General features: G+C 54.3%; 3 protein-coding genes and 1 long non-coding RNA gene across 4 annotated transcripts in view; 3 read left to right on the top strand and 1 right to left on the bottom strand.

Annotated features, from left to right (window-relative positions):
* Positions 1-10,152, top strand: part of ACAP1 (ArfGAP with coiled-coil, ankyrin repeat and PH domains 1) — a 12,598-nt gene extending 2,446 nt beyond the window's left edge. Inside the window, exons 3-22 of the mRNA XM_008573877.1 lie at positions 2,262-2,381; positions 2,604-2,657; positions 2,754-2,812; positions 3,043-3,226; positions 3,359-3,403; positions 3,519-3,614; positions 3,686-3,760; positions 3,853-3,962; positions 5,601-5,652; positions 5,752-5,852; positions 6,164-6,287; positions 6,386-6,597; positions 7,188-7,257; positions 7,377-7,471; positions 7,575-7,744; positions 8,350-8,522; positions 8,993-9,102; positions 9,181-9,291; positions 9,630-9,679; positions 9,967-10,152. Of these exons, the coding sequence (XP_008572099.1) occupies positions 2,262-2,381; positions 2,604-2,657; positions 2,754-2,812; positions 3,043-3,226; positions 3,359-3,403; positions 3,519-3,614; positions 3,686-3,760; positions 3,853-3,962; positions 5,601-5,652; positions 5,752-5,852; positions 6,164-6,287; positions 6,386-6,597; positions 7,188-7,257; positions 7,377-7,471; positions 7,575-7,744; positions 8,350-8,522; positions 8,993-9,102; positions 9,181-9,291; positions 9,630-9,679; positions 9,967-10,067 (2,112 nt within the window). The 3' untranslated portion in view covers positions 10,068-10,152. The remainder of the gene's footprint in view (positions 1-2,261; positions 2,382-2,603; positions 2,658-2,753; positions 2,813-3,042; positions 3,227-3,358; positions 3,404-3,518; positions 3,615-3,685; positions 3,761-3,852; positions 3,963-5,600; positions 5,653-5,751; positions 5,853-6,163; positions 6,288-6,385; positions 6,598-7,187; positions 7,258-7,376; positions 7,472-7,574; positions 7,745-8,349; positions 8,523-8,992; positions 9,103-9,180; positions 9,292-9,629; positions 9,680-9,966) is intronic.
* On the bottom strand, positions 6,782-7,425 carry LOC103591427. Its single transcript, XR_550573.1, has 2 exons — positions 7,342-7,425; positions 6,782-7,248 (listed from the first exon to the last, which is right to left on the bottom strand). It is a non-coding gene; the product is annotated as an uncharacterized LOC103591427 (long non-coding RNA).
* Positions 10,153-10,905: 753 nt separating the features above from the next.
* On the top strand, positions 10,906-13,627 carry KCTD11 (potassium channel tetramerization domain containing 11). Its single transcript, XM_008573875.1, has one exon. The coding sequence runs from the start codon at positions 11,609-11,611 to the stop codon at positions 12,305-12,307; it is 699 nt and encodes a 232-aa protein (XP_008572097.1). The 5' UTR covers positions 10,906-11,608; the 3' UTR covers positions 12,308-13,627.
* Positions 13,628-13,878: 251 nt separating this feature from the next.
* TMEM95 (transmembrane protein 95) lies at positions 13,879-15,420 on the top strand. The gene is made up of 7 exons (XM_008573874.1): positions 13,879-14,065; positions 14,294-14,350; positions 14,523-14,603; positions 14,709-14,729; positions 14,907-14,987; positions 15,100-15,187; positions 15,327-15,420. The coding sequence occupies exons 1-7, from the start codon at positions 13,897-13,899 to the stop codon at positions 15,358-15,360; spliced, it is 531 nt and encodes a 176-aa protein (XP_008572096.1). The 5' UTR covers positions 13,879-13,896; the 3' UTR covers positions 15,361-15,420.
* The last annotated feature ends 3,094 nt before the right edge of the window (positions 15,421-18,514 follow it).

The following is an 18,514-nucleotide window of genomic DNA, read 5'->3' as shown; positions in this document are numbered from 1 at the left end:
GGCTGCTCACTGGCTGAGCGAGGTGCGGGTGCAACACCGAGGGTTGCAATCCCGTTGCCGGTCCCGGTCCGGTACGGGCGCGACACTGAGGGTTGCGATCCATTGCCGGTCACGAAAAAAGACAAAAGGGAAAAAAAAAAAGAAAATGCATTTCATACCCCAACAAACCCATCACAAAGTTGAAAAACTGTAAGTGGGGGACCATCTGTATCTTGCGATGTAACCACAGGAGTGATGTCCATCAGCTCTGCCACATGGTGTACCCTAACCATGGGGCTGCCATCCCACTGCCTTTACTGTATTCCATTGGTTAGAAGCAAGTCACAGGTCTTGCTCACACTCAAGGGTTGGGTATTATACAAGGATGTGTATCATTGGGGGTCACCTTAGTGTGTGTTCATCACACTTGCCAGTTTTTTTCTTGTCTATTTTTCCCCACTAGAATGTAAGCTCCATGAGAGACTTCTATGTCTTATTTTTGCTCAGTCCCCAGTGCCTATGCCAGGGCCTGAAAGCTAGTAGGTGATCATCTTATATTTTTTTTCTAATTAAACTTTTTTTTTTTTTTAGTTTATTATAGACTCTCAAGAATAGTAAGGAGAGGATCCATGTACCCATCATCAGCTTCCCCCAATGGTGATATCTTGTACAACTCTAGTACATTATCAAAATGAGGAAATTAATTATTTTTTTCTGTTTAAAACCAGGAAATTAGTATTGGCACAGTACAATTAACAATAAAGTCTATAGACTTTACTCTGATTTTATATTTTGCATATACTCTTTTTTTGGTGGGGGGAAGTATGTCTTTGTGTATAATACTATGGCACTTTATGACATATAGATTTGTATAACTACCACCACATTCAAGATACAAAATTTCTGTCACCACAAAGGAACTCCTTTTGCTATCCTTTGTAGTGATCCCACCCCCTTCTCTAATCCAGGGCAACCACTGATTTGTTCTTCATCTCCACACTTCTGTCATTTCTAGAATGCTATATAAATGCAACTTTCAAGATTGCCTTTTTTTTTTTTTTCACTCAGAATAATGCCCTTGAAGTTTATACAACTTGTTGCACATATGGATAGTTCATTCCTTTTCATTGCTGAGTACTGTTCTATTGTATGGGTGTACCTGTTACTGGTTCAGTCTTACAGAAGTCCTCTATTCCCATAAGGGAGGGACTGCGGTAGATAAGGAAAAAACTAAACACTCAGCTCCCCAGATCCACACAGCACATTGTGAGCATCCTTGTCCCTTGTCACAGACACCCCATGGTGATGTCTGATAAGATTTCATCTTAGTCGGTTTCCTGGCTATTACTGATCTTGCCAGCCACCTTCAAGTCAAGCTGTATTGCCCTGAAGCCTCCACAAGCACTCCAAAATGTTTTTCTGTTCGATGAAACTGCACTGAACACCTATGTAGCCCACACTTTCTGAGCTTCTGCTGCCCTGGGTTTCCTCAGGAACCCTCCTGGTGGTCTCCTGCCACCCTGGGCCCACCTGAAGGGCTCCATACTTACTCCATTTCAGATATAGGGATTCAGGCCAGAGCCAAGTGGTATTGCCCCAGGGGCAGCGTAGTTGTAGACCTGCAGGTAATGAAATCCAGGGGTCAGGAGACTGATTTTGGGTCTGTCTCAGCCACCTAGTTCTTCCAGAGAGACCCTCCCCAGGCCAGCCACTGCCCCCTGGTTTATCAAGTCTCTTTGTTTGTCAACTGAGGGAACCAGATAGGATGGGCCCCAGGAGCGCCTAGCATCCCATGCTGGCCCTGACCCTGTGGCCTAGAAGAACAATATCTATGAGGGAATGTTCTATGAACGCAGAATGGGAAAACTCCAGATGGCAAATACTGTAGATTTTAATACCATCCATGTAGAGAATTCATCCTGTGAACCAGACAGTGCAGGAGGACGGGAGTTTCTGGAGAGCTCTGGATCCAAGCAGGTGGGCAGAGCAGGGAAAGACATTTTGGTGGTAAAGTTGACAGTGGCTTTGGCTTAAGGAGGAATGGGCAGGAATTTTGTTTCAGGCACAGGGCAGAGGGAGCGAAGAATCACGGATGAGAACACACCAGGTGTGTGTTAGAAACAGGGAGAGCTGGACTGGGCTGAAGGGATGGGTAGATGAAACCAGGCCGGAAAGGGGGAGCACAGCCCTGGGCAAGGGGGGAGGAAGTGGGGCAGGAGTGGGGGGCATCACTGGTGTGGTGGCTGACAGCACAACTCCCTATTGCCCTCATTCTTTCCCAGCTCCTCAAGCTGGGCACTGGCCTCCTGGAAAGTGGGCGCCATTACCTTGCTGCCAGCCGTGCCTTCATTGTTGGCATTTGTGATCTGGCCCGCCTGGGTCCACCAGAGCCCATGATGGCGGTATGTGGAAGGTCTGAACCAGGGTGGGATGGGGTCTGGGGTTAGGAGATGCTGCGGAAGAGCAGGGCTGGCCTGGGGTCTGCAGGTCCCTGGTCAGAGCAGGGCTGGGGCTGCTATCCAAGACAGCCAAAGCAGGCTGGGTCTAGAGCTGGGAGGCTCCTACCCACTTCACCCCACCCCACCCCCGCCCATGCTTGGTGCTCTGTTTCTCTTCTTGCCTAGGAGTGTCTGGATAAATTCACTGTGAGCCTGAACCACAAGCTGAACAGCCACGCGGTGAGTGGGGGAAAGTAGGACTGGGCGGTTGGAGGGGGCAGGAGGCAAGGTTGTCTGCTGTCCTGACCCCCACTTGCCAATTTCTGCTTTCCCCAGGAGTTTCTAGATGCCACCCAACACACACTGCAGCAGCAAATCCAGACGCTGGTCAAAGAGTGAGATGGAAGGGAGGGGCCTTATTTCCCAGAAACCAGCCCTTCTGCCCTCTTCCCATTACCACAGGGCCTCCCCAAATGAAGGAGTTATGAGATTAGGGGTTTTTGGTTGCCTGACTTCTATCCCTCCATCCCAAGGATCCCCTTGGATCGGTGGGCCTTCTCCTGGGAATTCTCTGTTGGGGGCAGGTGGAGTGATCCGTGATCCTGTGTTATCTCCCCACCCCCAGAGGTCTCCGGGGTTTCCGAGAGGCTCGCCGGGATTTCTGGCGGGGGGCTGAGAGCCTGGAGGCTGCTCTTACCCACAACGCAGAGGTCCCCAGGCGCCGGGCTCAGGAGGCAGAAGAGGCAGGAGCTGCTTTGAGGGCTGCTCGAGCTGGGTACCGGGGACGGGCATTGGATTATGCGCTTCAGGTGCCTGTCCCACTCTGTCCTCCTGGGGCACCATAGCCTCAGGTGTCACCTTGAGGCTGGGGAGTCCCTGGTGTGCAATGGGAGGGAGTGCTGTGTTTTCAAGACTGACCTAAGGTCTTTTTGGGCCCTCAGATCAATGTGATTGAGGACAAGAGGAAGTTTGACATCATGGAGTTTGTGAGTTGTGGTGGGCGAGGGTTAGGTGGAAAGGAGCCTGCTGACAGAGAACAGAAAGGAAGACAGCGAGAGGGGTCCTTCCTGAGCTCTGCCCCTTGCCTGCCTTGTCCCCCAGGTGCTGCGTTTGGTGGAAGCCCAGGCTACCCATTTCCAGCAGGGCCACGAGGAGCTGAGCCGGCTGGCCCAGTATCGCAAGGAGTTGGGTGCCCAGGTAGGGCTCCAGGGGACAGGCAGACGGTGGAGGGGCGTTAGGGGATTCTGAGATGTCCCTCCTATGCCCAGTTGCACCAGCTGGTCTTGAATTCAGCACGAGAGAAGAGGGACATGGAGCAGAGACATGTGCTGCTGAAACAGAAGGTGAGGTCTGGGACTGTGGGCAGGAGGCAGACAGGCCTGTGGCTTTGGTCTCTGCCCACCTTAATCGCCCTTTGACCCTCTCATGCTCCCAGGAGCTGGGTGGGGAGGAGCCAGAGCCGAGCCTGAGGGAGGGGCCTGGTGGCCTAGTCATGGAAGGACATCTCTTCAAACGGGCCAGCAACGCATTTAAGACCTGGAGCAGGTGAGGAGAAGACACCCCAATCAACCAAACCTTCCCCACTAAATATTTTTGAGTGGTTAGAGTGTGCTAAACACAGCAAGGAAAAACAGACAACTCCCTCTGCCTTTGTAGAGTTTATATTCCCTCAGCAAAGACAGATAATGGGCAAAATAACTAATTATGTGTTATCTTAGGAGGTAGTAATATTATAGGAGAAAAATAATAAAGCAAGAGATGTGGAGAGCTGAGTAGGGATTGCAATTTTATTTTATTTTTTAATTTTTTAAAAAAGATGACCGGTAAGGGGATCTTAACCCTTGACCTGGTGTTGTCAGCACCACACTCTCCCAAGTGAGCCACGGGCCAGCCTGGGATTGCAATTTTATTTTATTTTTTAATTTTTTAAAAAAGATGACCGGTAAGGGGATCTTAACCCTTGACCTGGTGTTGTCAGCACCACACTCTCCCAAGTGAGCCACGGGCCAGCCTGGGATTGCAATTTTAAATAGTGGGTCAGGGGGCTGGCCATAAGCTCACTTGGTTAGAGCATAGTGCTGATAACACTAAGGTCAAGGGTTTGGATTCCCATACCAGCCAGCTGCCAAAAAAAAAAAGAAATTTTTAAAAAAATAAAAATAAATAAGTAAATAGTGGGTCAGGGTATACCTTATGAGAAGGCAACTTCTGAGCAGGCTTGAAAGATATCTGGGGGAAGAATGTTCTAGGCAGGAGGAAGAGCCAGCACCAAGGCCCTTAGATACCTGGGGTGTCTGAAGAACAGAGGGGAACCATGCATGTGGGTGGAGTGAGGGAGGAGGAAGTAGTAGATGAAGTTGGAACTCATGGGGGTGTGAATAATTACAAGGCCTTGGAGACTTTTTGTAGGGACTTGGGATCTACTCTGAGGGAAATGAGGAGCCACCACAGGGTCAGCAGCAGGATGATGACATGCTCTGACTTGACTCTTAGCCTTTCAAGGGCACTGTTAGCCCATATGGGATCTTTGTGCAAATTAGAAAATAGTCAGTTAGAGCTCAGCCATGTAACACCAAGGTCACAGGTTCAGATCACTGTACCAGCCAGCCACACACACAAAAAAAGAAAATGGAGCCCCTTCCCCAAGATACTTTTACTTGTCAAAAATTATAGGAAGCTGGCCAGTTAGCTCAGTTGGTTAGAGCATGGTGTTGTAACACCAAGATCAAGGGTTCAGATCCCCATAGTGGCCAGCTGCCAAATAAAAAATAAATAGAAACGGGCCAATTTTTTTTAAAAAAGGGCTGGCCAGTTAGCTCAGTTGGTTAGAGCATGGTGCTGATAACCCCAAGGTCCAGGGTATGATCCCTGTACTGGCCAGCAGCTATGATAGCAATAGACTTACTTTATTAGGAAAAGCATTTTACTGCCATCTGCTGGAAACTTGTCTTCATAAATATATCAAATCTTGGTTGTCTAAGATGTGACTAGCACCCCTTAGATGTTCCAGTCTGTCAATCTGTACAACAGTCCACCCTTCTCTGGAATGTTTCATGGGATGGTCAGCCCAGGTCTCTCTCCTCTCAACCAGATCCTATGGGGCAAAAGTCACACCCTCCCTTTGTCCCTGTCCTGAGCCTCATCTTGAGCCCATGCCGCCCATAACTATTTCCATTCTTGCAGACGCTGGTTCACCATTCAGAGCAACCAACTGGTTTATCAGAAGAAGTACAAGGTGGGTAGGCCCAGGTCCTGGATGTCTGGGCCCCAGGAACACTCAGCCCTTGCCTGTGGCTGGCTGGATGGCTACCCCCTTATCACCTCCTCCTGCCAGGACCCTGTGACTGTGGTGGTGGACGACCTTCGTCTCTGCACAGTGAAGCTCTGTCCTGACTTGGAAAGGCGGTTCTGCTTTGAGGTGGTGTCCACCAGCAAGTGAGTGCAATCCCCAGGGGTGATACTCTAATATCTCTAAATATTTACCAAATAGAAAGGCAGGGCCAGTCACAATGGAGGACCCGCATGCAGCTCCAGGCCTTAACCTTTTGGTGGCTGGATTGGGGGAGCAACCTGGGGGGAGGGTACATGGTCATGGGGGATATTTAGGAGGCTATTGCGAGTTGGTACAGAAGTATTTCAATACGACTGGAACCAGTGGAACACTGGCTGAATGTCAGCCTGTCAACTTGCCATGCTGCTTCCCAGGCCTCAGACCCCACCCCCATCTCCCCACCCCTCCTGCCCAGGTCCTGCCTCCTCCAGGCTGACTCAGAGCGCCTCCTGCAGCTGTGGGTCAGTGCTGTGCAGAGCAGTATCGCCTCTGCCTTCAGCCAAGCTCGCCTTGATGACAGCCCCCGGGGGCCAGGCCAGGTACTTTAACATGCGGATGTAGGGCCAGGCTGCCTTGCGAGATGGGTACCCCTTACCCTAGGTCCTCTGGCCACCCTTTCTTCCTCTGTCTCCCCCAGGTCTCAGGACACCTGGCCATAGGCTCTGCTGCCACCCTGGGCTGTGGTGGGATGGCCAGGGGAAGGGAGCCTGGGGGAGTTGGGCATGTGGCCGCCCAACTGCAGAGTGTGGATGGCAATGCTCAGTGCTGCGACTGCCGGGAGCCAGCTCCGGAGTGGGCCAGCATCAACCTTGGTGTTACCCTATGCATTCAGTGCTCCGGCATCCACAGGTCACTCCCCAAGGCCCCAAGCATGGGCCCTGCTCCTTCAGGCTGCAGTGCAGCCCCCAAGATAGAGCCCACCACAGGCCTCTCTCCTCCTGCCCTGCCCTGGCTTCCTCTCCTAGATTCTGGCTCTGTCACTGGGAACCAGGCTTGGGCTGAGCCTCTGGGGCACAAGGTAGTCTGGTCAGGGTTGGGAGACACAGAAGAGTTTATTGGCTTGATTGGAGGAAGTGTGGGGTCAGGACTGCTGGGAGGGCAGGGGCAGGTAATGAAGACCAAAGAGAGGAGAGGCTGTGGGGCCTTAGTAAGTCTATAAGGCTCTCACCCTCAGTCAGTCAGGTGGAAAGAGGGAAAGGGATGACATGGGAAGAGTGATCCAGGCCAAAGTGTCATGAGAGAAGGGAGGTGGCTAGAGAGGATGAGGGCCTCCAAATGAAACACAGAAAGGGAGAAGGAACGGTGAGCAGGCAGGATCCGGCCAGAACAGGTAAAGGCTCCATGGCCCCAGCTGCCCAGCCTCCTTGCCCAACTCCTCAGCATGAGCCTCTCCAGACCACTGCCCCACAGAGGGCCTGACTCTTCCTCTGGCCCCCCAGGAGCCTTGGTGTTCATTTCTCCAAAGTCCGGTCTCTGACCCTTGACTCGTGGGAGCCGGAACTAGTGAAGGTAAGTTGGCATATTGTGAAGACTGGGGGTGAGGACAAAGCATTGAAGAACCCTGAGGGCTCAGACACTCACCCGCTACCCTACCTGTCTGTCTCTGCCTCTGCCTGGGCCTCCCGAAGCTTATGTGCGAGCTTGGAAATGTCGTCATCAACCGGATCTATGAAGCCCGTGTGGAGGCCATGGCGGTGAAGAAGCCAGGGCCCAGCTGCTCCCGGTGAGGTTGGGGTGGAGGTGCCTGGGCTCCCCTCCCTGGGGGGACAGGTAGGGGCACCTGGGATGGGAAGAGAGAAAATTGTTCCCTTCTCCCCCTTCCCCAGACAGGAGAAGGAGGCCTGGATTCATGCCAAATACGTGGAGAAGAAGTTCTTGACCAAACTTCCTGAGATTCGAGGGCGAAGAGGTGGCCGGGGGCCCCCAAGGGGGCAGCCTCCTGTGCCCCCAAAGCCTTCCATCAGGCCCCAGCCAGGGAGCTACAAATCCAAGCCAGGTATAGGGTTGGTTGGGCATTCACTGAGTGTGGGCTGTGTGCTCAGCACTGTGCCCGGCCCCACAGGGAGGCAGAGTATGAGGCCCAGGCCTTCGCCTTGAGAACGTTGGAGGGACCAGACTACAGTTTCAAGGGATTACAGTGGTGTGGGGCACTAAGAATGGGGAGGAGCCTGGGGCTGGGAGTAGGCAGGGAGGGCTACATAAGGGGTGTCACAGCATGAGAAAAGGCAGGAGTGGGAATGAGCCTGGGATCTCCAAAGGCCTAAGAAGGGTGTGAGTTTGGCTGGAGCAGAGAGAGTCGAAAGCTGAGGCTGAGTGTCAGGGACAGTCAGCTCACCTGTAACATCCAGCCAGTCAGGTTGGTTGGACAGGATGAGGTCAATGATGCAGTCTATCCCCTACACCCATGGGCCCTACATACTTACATCCATTTACACATACCCACGCCCACATCACTCCATCTCCCACCACAGTCCCAAGTCACAAAGGCTTCCCCCAAATTTAGAAGTGACCTTTCCCATTACAGTATCAGGGGACTGTGTTGAGGGTTTTCTTCCCGACTCAGAGCTGATTCCCACTAACAGAAATAAATCCCCCTAACAGAGCCCCCCTCTGATGACCTGGGAAGCCTGCACCCTGGTGCCCTGCTGTTTCGAGCCGCTGGGCATCCTCCATCCCTTCCCACCATGGCAGATGCTCTTGCACATGGGGCTGATGTCAACTGGGTCAATGGGAGTCAGGAGAATGCCACACCGCTGATTCAGGCCACAGCTGCTGTGAGAGCCTTGCCAACTTCCCCACCCCACCCTAAGGCTCCCCCTCTCTATCTCCTACTTCTGAATTTGGGCCCAGCCCTTAACTCCTCCTCCCCCACATCTGCTCCCTGGGACACCCCTACTCTGTAGGAAGCAATATAAACTGGTTTCTAAGAGCGTGTGATTTGGAGGCAGAGAACTTATTTGAATCCAGGTTCTCAACACTTACAGAAGACTGAACGAATTAACCTGTCTGTGCCCCAATCTCCTCATCTGTAAAATAGGGATAACATACCTCATAAGGTTGTACTATGGATTTAACATATGAATGCACGTGAAGAGCTAGAACCAAGCCTGACACTTATCTGTACTGTCCCCCACACTCCCGATTACCATATCCCACCCTCTGAACTGACCCCCACCCTAAAACATCTTGAAATCCACCTCCCAAGATGCCATCCTCAATCCTCCTTCTCTACTTCTCCATGCAGAATTCTCTTCTGGCCTGTGAGTTTCTCCTCCAGAACGGAGCGAATGTGAACCAAGCGGACAGTGCAGGCCGGGGCCCTCTCCACCATGCAACCATTCTTGGCCACACCGGGTAGGGGCGGCAGGGTTGATGGCCATGGGGAGGAAGGCTCCGGAGTGGGGGGCAGCTGAACCTGTCTGTCCTCTCCAGGCTTGCCTGCCTCTTCCTGAAACGGGGGGCTGATCTTGGGGCTCGGGACTCTGAAGGCAGGGACCCTCTGACCATCGCCATGGAAACAGCCAACGCTGACATCGTCACGCTGTGAGAATGCCTGAAGGGGCGGGGCTAGTGCTTGGACCATCTATTCTGGGCGGGACTGACGCAGAGACAGGAGCCAGGGAGGGGCAAGGGCCAGCGCCTGGACCCCGGCGAGAGAAAGGATGCTCTAAGTGTGGATCGGGTCATGGAATAGGAAGGTAGGGTCCGAGGATGGCGAGTTCATCCTGAGGGGCGTCATTCCTGCATCAGCATTGCTGTCAGGCGTCTTTTAAGCACTAGACCCTGGAAGGCAGAAGAATGAAACAACCCAGTTCAAAGGGTGTGAAGTCGGGGAGGGGGAGCGAGGAGAATGTCATTCATGTCAATTCCCTCCCCTTCAGGCTGCGATTGGCAAAGATGAGGGAGGCTGAAGCGGCTCAGGGCCAGGCAGGTAAAGTATCCACCCACCCACCCCTCAGGCCCAACACTTAAACTCTGGCCCCTGGTACCTGTCCCCCTCGTGCCCAACTGCATTAATTCCATTATTTATTCAACAACTATGTATTGGGCGCATCCGACGTGCCAGGCCCTGGGAACAGAGCAAGGAACAGGCGAGGGCGAGGCGCTCAACCCTCGCTCTGAGCGCGGGCTGTCACCGGCTGGCCCGGCCGCCGAATCGCGCTCTTCCGCGATAGGGCCCAGCCGCGGCCTCCGCAGCCCTTCCTTCCTCCCCCTCAGGAGATGAGACGTATCTCGACATCTTCCGCGACTTCTCCCTCATGGCGTCAGACGACCCGGAAAAGCTGAGCCGCCGCAGTCACGACCTCCACACGCTTTGATCCCCGGCCTTTGGGGCCCGCCCCCGAACCCTCCCCTGCCCACCGCTGGCTCCTTCGCCATTAAAGTTTCTGTGCTTTGCCCTCCCCTCGTAGTTCATTTACTGGGCGCCACCTTCGGGCCCGGCAGGGTGTTGGGCGCTGCGGCTCCCGGGACGCGGGGAGCGGTTGGGAGTCCGAGTCACACAAGAGGCGACTCCCAAGAGAGTGAGGTGGCAGCTTCGGCCTCAGCCCTAGCGCCCTAGCGGCTGTGGGGCGGGGCTCTCGGGCTCAGGCGACGTGGCCAGACCCGTCCCGCCGGAGAGAGGCCGCCCGCGTGGGGCGGGAGCCGGCCTTCCTTTAGGGGGAGCTGGCACCGCGCCGTGATGGAGAGAGCTCGCTCGGGCGCCCCCGGCCCGGAGGCATCCCCGGAATGCGGCGGCTCAGCACCCGCCCCCTCGGGAACTCCCCACGGCGCCACTGGGAGGGAACCGGCCCCCCGGCTCGGGACCGCAGGGGCTCGTTGAGGGGAGGGATTGGAGACTCAGGCCCCAGACGAGCGGCAGACGTGAGGTCGGACACACCTGGGGGGCGGCGGGGCTGTCGCGGCCACATCCGGGGCGACGCGCCTGAGTCACCCCACCTCCGCCGGCCCAGCCAGTCTGCCCTGTCTCTCGCGTTCGCGACGCTACGCTCGGCTCCCACCTCCGCCGGAGCCGCGGGAACCCTGCGGGGGCGGGGCGCCAGGGGGCGGGGCTGTCTCTTAAAGGGCCCCCGGCCGCTGCCCTGAGGCCACTTCCTGGGGGCGGAGAGGACCTCAGCGGCTGCGGCGACACCCGGGGAAGGCGGCGGCGCCCGGGTCCCGAGACTCCCGGCTGCTTCCATTAGAGCCCTTGCACTCTCACAGCTTGGACTGAGCGTGCATCATCGCCCCCCCTGCCGATACAGGGCAGCTCCGCCATCGACTCCGGCCAACTCTGGGACCCGCGCCTGGAGCCGAGCCAGGCCAGGCCTCTGACTGGCCCCTGGAGCCCTGCGTGGACTCGCCCACGGCGACAGCTATTTGTCCGGGGACTCGGAATCCAGGCCCTTCAAAGAGTCGGCCCTGTGCTCGCCACCGTCACCTGCTGGTTGAATTTCGGAAATCCACTGTCTGAAGACTACGGGAAGGAATCACTGACCGAAAGCTCCCTTCTCCTCTCTGGCTGCCTTCTGCTCTTTTCATCTATTCCCTCAACTTTCAGGGATTTCTGTGCCCCGAAGCCAGCCACCACCACCACCACCACCACCACCGCCATCGAGGTAGCTGGGGTGAGCCCCAAACCTTGCTGCCTTGCACTCCAACTTGTGCCTCCAGCCGGGAGAGTTTGAACCCTACGACCCAACTCTGCACACACCCAGGAAGTTCTGCCTTTTCTTCTCTTTCGGTGTCTCCTGTACTCACCAAAATTTCCCCTCCTCCTGTGTCCTCTTCGCCCCCCTCTTTTGGGGGCCCTGTGACCCTGAATGTGGGGGGAACACTATATTCCACCACGTTGGAGACCCTGACCCGCTTCCCAGACTCCATGCTGGGGGCCATGTTTAGGGCCGGCACCCCCATGCCCCCCAACCTCAACCCCCAAGGAGGTGGCCACTACTTCATCGATCGTGATGGCAAGGCCTTCCGGCACATCCTCAATTTCCTGCGGCTGGGCCGCCTGGACCTGCCCAGTGGGTATGGAGAGACAGCACTTCTCAGAGCAGAGGCTGACTTCTACCAGATCCAGCCCCTCCTGGATGCCCTGCGGGAGCTGGAGGCCTCTCGGGGGACCCCTGCACCCACAGCTGCCCTGCTACATGCAGATGTAGATGTCAGTCCCCGCCTGGTGCACTTCTCTGCTCGCCAGGGCCCACACCACTATGAGCTAAGCTCTGTCCACGTGGACACCTACCGAGCCAATCTATTCTGCACCGACCCTGAGTGTCTGGATGCCTTACGTGCCCGATTTGGTGTGGCTAATGGGGACAAGGCAGAGGGGAGCCCACATTTCCATCTGGAGTGGGCCCCCCGCCCTGCGGAACTCCCTGACGTGGAGTATGGGAGACTGGGGCTGCAGCCACTGTGGACTGGAGGGCCAGGAGAGCGGAGGGAGGTGGTGAGCACACCGAGCTTCCTGGAGGAGGTGCTGCGGGTGGCTCTGGAGCACGGCTTCCGCCTAGACTCCGTCTTCCCTGACCCTGAAGACCTGCTCAACTCCAGATCTCTGCGCTTTGTCCGGCACTGAGGATGCTGCCCTCATTTTAATTGTGGGGAGGAGAGGGAATGGGATAGCTAAAGGGGTAAAGCTTCCCTTGAAGCCTCTTTCTAGCTCTGCCGCAGGAGCTGTGAGAGTCAGGGGTTCCACTGTGCCTGACTGGAGCCCAGAGGTGGGCAAGAATTCCTAAACCTGAGCACACGGAGGGATAATAAGTGCTCCAGAGGGTCTGGATGGGTGTTGATCCTGGGAGGGACAGGAAAGGTTCTCTTGGCTTGTTCTCACCTGAGGCTAGGGACCTCCAGTGTCTCCTTGGTTGGAGATCAGTATTCAAGGGTCTGAAATATGGGGAACACCTCTTTGCCCAGGGTAGGCCTAGCAGAACTCTGGAGGGCCTCTGAGGTCTGGGGGAAAGGGGAGACTTTGAATTGCTCTAACATGGTCTCCCAGACCGTGCTGCTCCTCCTGGAGCTGGGTGGCTTGGCTTGGTCCGACCAATGAGAGGCAAGAACACTCTGGAACATGGGAAGAGGTGTCCCAAGCCACCTATTGAGGGAGACAGAAAGGCCACACCCCTCCCTAGTTTGGCATAAGGGAGCTAGGAGAATCCCCATTAGCAATGGGGCTGGAGCAACCCTTTGGAATTCCAAGTGTTTTAAAGGATCTCGTATTGATGATGGAGCTGGTCATGGGGGGGAGTGTGGTATCTTTCTTTGTCCTGGCCTTATTTCCTTCATGTGTGTGTGCACATCAGCTAGTGTGTCTGAGTGACATATGGATACCTGGCATCTTGATTTCCACCGGTGTTGCTGGCTACGTGTCTGTGTGCTGGTCTTTCTGTGATCTCTGCATGTCCAGGCCTGTTTGGGGTTGCCCAGCAAACTTCTGGCATGGGGTGTGTCTGTGGTATGTGTGTGAGGTGATTGGGAATTAGTAGCTTAGTCAAAGGTGTGGTGTGTGTGTGTGTGTGTGTGTGTGTGTGTATTTATGTGCACACATCACTATGTAGGCAGGCGGGGCCTGTTGGGGTTTGAGTCACTAGGATCTTCCTGGTGAGAGGTTAAGAGAAGTCACTGGGCTTAGCTGGGCCTCTGAAGCCTGTCTGGAACTCTCTGTTGCTGAGGCAACCATGGGTCTGTTGCTAGGAGATAGCTGGGGAAGGCCCAAGGCTGTGCAGGGCAGAGAGGAGATGAAGAGTTTCGGAGAATGGGGGAGGATATGCGAAGGGATGGGATTTCTGGGTCCCTGAAGAGATGGGATACTCATGTACCTCTTCACTGGGGGAATCACTCATTATTTATCTCTGGTCATGATTTACAAGAAAAATAAAATTGCTTTTGGAACCACAAACTTGTAAAGGCTGCTGAGGGCCAGGTTGGGGGGCGCTATCCTCCTTGCAACAGAAGCCTTGCTTTCTCTGTGCATCTCCTACTAGAGATGTCTTCTGGTCCCCTGTTTCTTGGGCCCCAGCTTTATCCCAGCCAAGGATGGAGCAATGGCACTGTTCTGGAACATTCTAGAACCTCCAGACAAAGGGCTGGAACCTATGGTCACAGAGCCTTTCAAGACCTTCCCAGCCCAGGTGGGGCCAGCTTCCACCGCACCCCTCAGTGAGCCTGATGTGGATTCTGGCACTAGGTGGGGTTTTCCTGGCAGCTGCCCAGGCCTGTGTCTTCTGCCGCCTCCCAGCCCACGACTTGTCAGGCCGCCTGACTCGGCTCTGCAGCCAGATGAAGGCCCAGTGGAAGGAATGTGAGGCCTCCCAGAATTTCTCAGCCTTTGCCTTAGGTAACAGCAGACATCCAGGGACCGGCCCAGCAAGTCACCCTGCTACCCCAAGGGGAGCAGCATGTGACTTCCCAGCTATGTCCTCAGCCCTTGCCTCAATCCAAAGCCCACGCTGGACACGCTTGTCTCTTCCTTTGGGAGAGCTCTGGTTCCCCGAAAGTCAGGAGAGACCCCAGAACCTTCTTCTGGGCTGGCGAGGGAATTGCTGGTCCTTGCCCGTCTCCACAGATGAGGTGTCTATGAACAAAGTCACAGAGAAGACTCACAGAGTCCTGAGGGTCATGGGTGAGGTCAAGGGGAAGGCAAGACCTAAGGGCTTGGGAGGACACCAAGGAGGGGGTAGGGAGGCAGGGAAGGGCAGAGGGCAGGTGGAGACAGGAGGGCTGATCAGGGAGGGGGTGGGGTGAGCTGGCACTGTTCAGGCCCAGGGCAATGGATCTGCTCTCTGCCTCCCCAGAGATCAAAGGGTCTCTCTCCGCTCTCCCTTCCTATTGGCAATGGCTTCAAAAGACCAAGCTCCCTGAGTCCACCAGGGAAGGTACTGATGAGGGGAGAACATCAAGGGGTGCCTAGGATCTTGGGCAATGGGGTGTGGCTGAGCGGCTCATCCACCCCCCCACCCCTTCCTTGTCTTTCCTTTCAGCTCTCTGTGCTCCCGCCTGCCGTGAGTAGAAAAGGAAAGGGGTAACAAGGATATGGGAGACATGGGCCTCCAGGGTACCAGAGAAGAGCCTGGCAGTGGGGTGGGGTGCAGGGGCGGGGGGCAGGGAAGTTGGGTACTCTGGAAGTGTGAAGGCCTGGGCTTCCCCCTCCACGGCACCGCTCCTGCTGTCTCCTGCAGGGGGCAGCACCATCCTGTACAACTGCTCCACCTGCGAGGGCACCGAGGTATCCTGCTGGCCCCGAAAACGCTGCTTCCCAGGTCCTTACTCCCCACCCTGGCCCCACCCCAGCCAGATCCCTGAGCCCTTAGGCTCCCCCAGCGTCGGTATGTGGTCCCCAGGATCATTCACTGCCTCCTGGGTTCCCAGCAGGAAGTCACGACCTTTGGGATGCCAGGATTCTGCTCCTCTCTGTCTTCGGGAATGTCCTCCTGCTGGGTGTCCTGAGCTTCCTGGTGGAGTGAGTTGGGGCATGAGGGCAGGAAACAGCCTCACCGCCTCCTATCCCGCCCAGTGATTTCCACTGCCCATGCTCCCTCTATCCCTCCCAGCCCCCCTCCCTTACTCTCCCCAGTCTACCACCTTCTGTCTTCCCTCAGGTCCCGCCACCTCCAAGCAAAAAGTGACTTGTGAAGAGGCTGACAACCTCCCAGCCCCAGCTCTAAGGAGATGTGCCCATAACTTCCACATCCCCTGGGGGTGGGGATCAGCAAACTCTTAGTCCCAGCCCCAAAGGCTCAGTCTTCTAGACCCCAAAACCTAGACGTCCCCATGATCCCAGCATCGTATGGCCTCCAGGCACCCACAGCTGGAAAGTTCCTCCCCTCCAGCACTCAACCAATCGACAGGGCAATCACCGATGCCAGGAAAATATCTACAGAAGGAAAAAATCTCCTACGCACAGCCCCACCACTCCCACACCCCCTTCTGCCTGTTCCCAGAAGCGAGGGCTGTCTCCCCCAGAAGCTACTCTGTGTTCTCCTGTGACTGATTGGGAATCCAGGAATGAGTGTTCTGGAGAACTCCCTCCCTCTGGAGTGAGACCACATCAGTCAGTCTGCTGGCATGCTACCCTTCCATTGTGTTAACACTGCGAAGCCCTCTTGGGCCTCTTTTGGGCTCGACTAAACCTGCTCTCTAATGGTGTCCTCCCCTGCCTGGCGTCTGCTTGCAACTAGGGAGGGCAGAGGAAGGACGGGAGACTCTCAGAGTGGCACAGTGATTCTCAGTTTGTACCCCAGTAGACATTTAGCAATGGAGACATTTTTTATTGTTTTGACTTGTGGCGGGGTGATGTGCTACTGGCATCCAGTGTGTAGAGACCAGAGGTGCTGCTAAACATCCTACAATACGCAGAAAAGTCCCCCACAGCAAAGAATTATCCTGTCCAAAATGTCAATAATGGGCCGGCCCGTGGCTCACTCGGGAGAGTGCGGTGCTGATAACACCAAGGTCAAGGGTTCGGATCCCCATACTCAGCCAGCAGCCAGAAAAATAAATAAATAAAAATGATTTTTGGTTTGGGTGATGGAACACAAAAAGAGAGGCCTGTTACCAACCAAAAGTCCCAGTCTAAGCACCTAGGCCTGAAAGGGATCCCAATCCTCACCTAGCTCAGTGGTTTTCAAACTGGGTGCCTGGGGACTCTGGGGCAAGGATTCTCAACCAGAATGCACACCAGAGTCATCTGAGCAGCTTTAAAACTTCCCATGCTTGGGCCCCACCTCCAGAGATTCTGAATTAAGTGGTCTCATATGGTGCCTCAGTTGATATAACGTGCAGTCAGGGTTAGAACCACTGTTCTATGGATGCCCACGTAGGCCCTGGGGATGGGGAGAGGAATTCCTATCTCTTCCATTTTAGTACCTGCCTTTTTGTTTTCCACATTCTAGCCCAATCCCTTCATTTTACACGTGAAAAAAATGAGATCCAGAGATCATACAAGACCGTACAATTTGCCCAGGTCATAAAGCTCATTCATCCATTCATTTGACACATACTTAGTGAGTGCCTACCAGGTGCCAGGCAGCACCACTGCCCAAGAAGGGAGCAGAAGCCACACCTCCTGACTGAGCAGGTGTTAGGTTCAGCAAGATGGAGAAAAGGGAGAGAGACCCGAGCCAGGTGCCATTTCAGCCAAAAAGCTTTATTCCACTAACGTGGAGGAGAGACTGAGATCAGTACCCCTGAACAAAGGATAGCAAGGGTTTATAAGCCTTTGAGGGTCTGGCAGAGTAATGGGCAACTTTGACATTAGTAGTATGCAAGGTGACACAGCCCTTATAGTCTGCTAACACCTGGTCGGTCAGGGCATAGGCTTCTAATTAGTGCCGCCACTATATCTCCACAACCGCTCCAACCCGAAGCCAGTAACCGCAGTCCACAAGACATTCCTTTGATGATAGTGGTCATGTTTACCCCGGTCATGTTTACCCCTTCCCAGGAGAGGAATTTCGCTGCTCAGTTCCAGGAGCAGAAAAGGGAAAGGGTAGGGGGAGAAGGAGGGGACAGTTGCTTAACCTGGCTGTGCTGATGTTAAGCTAGACATGAGGCCTAGTGGGCATCACAGCTCTCCTCTGGACTGTGGTAGCTGGGTGTGCCCTCCCCTGCTCCACCCTCTTCCCAGGCTTAACGTTTTGAGTCGTGCTTGTTTTCACACCCACTGTTCAGTAAGTCAACCAGTCCTGCCAATTCTTGAGAGACCTCTGTGCTATCTATTCCCTCCTGGCCCCCAGCCCACCCCAGAACCGTCTCACAGTGGATCCCAGTCTCCCAGATGTGCTATCTGACTCTGCCTGCTCCCCTCAAATCCATTTCCCCCTCAGCGGCGACACTGGTCTTCCTAAAACTCAGCACTGCTCACAACCACCTGTCCAGCATCAAATCGTGGTTAAGAATGTGGGCTTTGGAGTTGGACTGTCTGACTTAAAATCCTGGCTCTGGCTTTCCTGGGCCTTGCACAAGTTTTTTAACCTCTCTGTGCCTGTTCCTTTTCTTTTAGGCATACATTGTATTTCATTGTTTCTGTGGCTTTTTTTATTTTTTATTTTTTTAATATAATTTTTCTTTTTACTTTTTAACATCTCTGAAGCCAGAGTGTATCTTAAATTGAAGGCACGCCATGGCTTAATTGATGGTACTTTTTTCTTAGCAATACATAAAATAATGGTATATACTATAATTGATGAGATCTTAGATTCAATGAAATGCACTAGTCCTAACCTTACTAGATTGTTGCGAAGTCCAAATAAGTTCATGTAAAATGCTTGGGCCCGTGCTCAACATATAATGAGCATTAAGTTTAGCCATCGTTATCTCTTGCTTCAAGACCTTCCCTAGCTCCTCCTCACCAACAGAATGTAGACTAGTCTCTGTTTATCCTGACGTTCAAAGCTCTCCAGCAGCAGCTCCCACCTGTGTTACTGTCTTATCTGCTTCCCAGGCCAGAGCAGTCCAAACACAGATCTAACTGGAATCTCTACTTGAATTCCACGGGGCATCTCAGACATCACATGTCCAAATTCATCTTTCTCCCTGACCCCACCTCCCTCCTGTGATTTCTCTCAACCTTAATGGCAGTGCCAATTGTATCGTGGACATCCTCTTTCTTCCTTTTCCTCTCATGCCCACATACCCACTTCTCATCATTAACCAGTGATCTGTCTTTGTAATACTTCTTGGAATCTGGCCCTTATGTGTCTCTAGAACTTCCTCTCTCAGCACTGCCCACCCCAACCTACCCGCAACAACCATCACTTCTAGTTGTACTGAATCACCTGTAGTTGCC

Source organism: Galeopterus variegatus, unplaced genomic scaffold (genome assembly GCF_000696425.1).
Source record: "Galeopterus variegatus unplaced genomic scaffold, G_variegatus-3.0.2 Scaffold970, whole genome shotgun sequence".
NCBI classification, from domain to species: Eukaryota; Metazoa; Chordata; class Mammalia; order Dermoptera; family Cynocephalidae; genus Galeopterus; species Galeopterus variegatus.
This window is presented reverse-complemented; position numbering and strand designations above follow the sequence as displayed.

Bases quoted from the DNA above. Each gene is read 5' to 3' on its own strand.
- KCTD11 (XM_008573875.1), top strand. From the start codon at position 11,609: ATGCTGGGGGCCATGTTTAGGGCCGGCACCCCCATGCCCCCCAACCTC.
- TMEM95 (XM_008573874.1), top strand. From the start codon at position 13,897: ATGTGGATTCTGGCACTAGGTGGGGTTTTCCTGGCAGCTGCCCAGGCC. The intron at 14,351-14,522 runs GTGAGGTCAAGG...CTGCCTCCCCAG, and splicing joins CAGAGTCCTGAGGGTCATGG to AGATCAAAGGGTCTCTCTCC. The intron at 14,604-14,708 runs GTACTGATGAGG...CTTTCCTTTCAG, and splicing joins CCCTGAGTCCACCAGGGAAG to CTCTCTGTGCTCCCGCCTGC.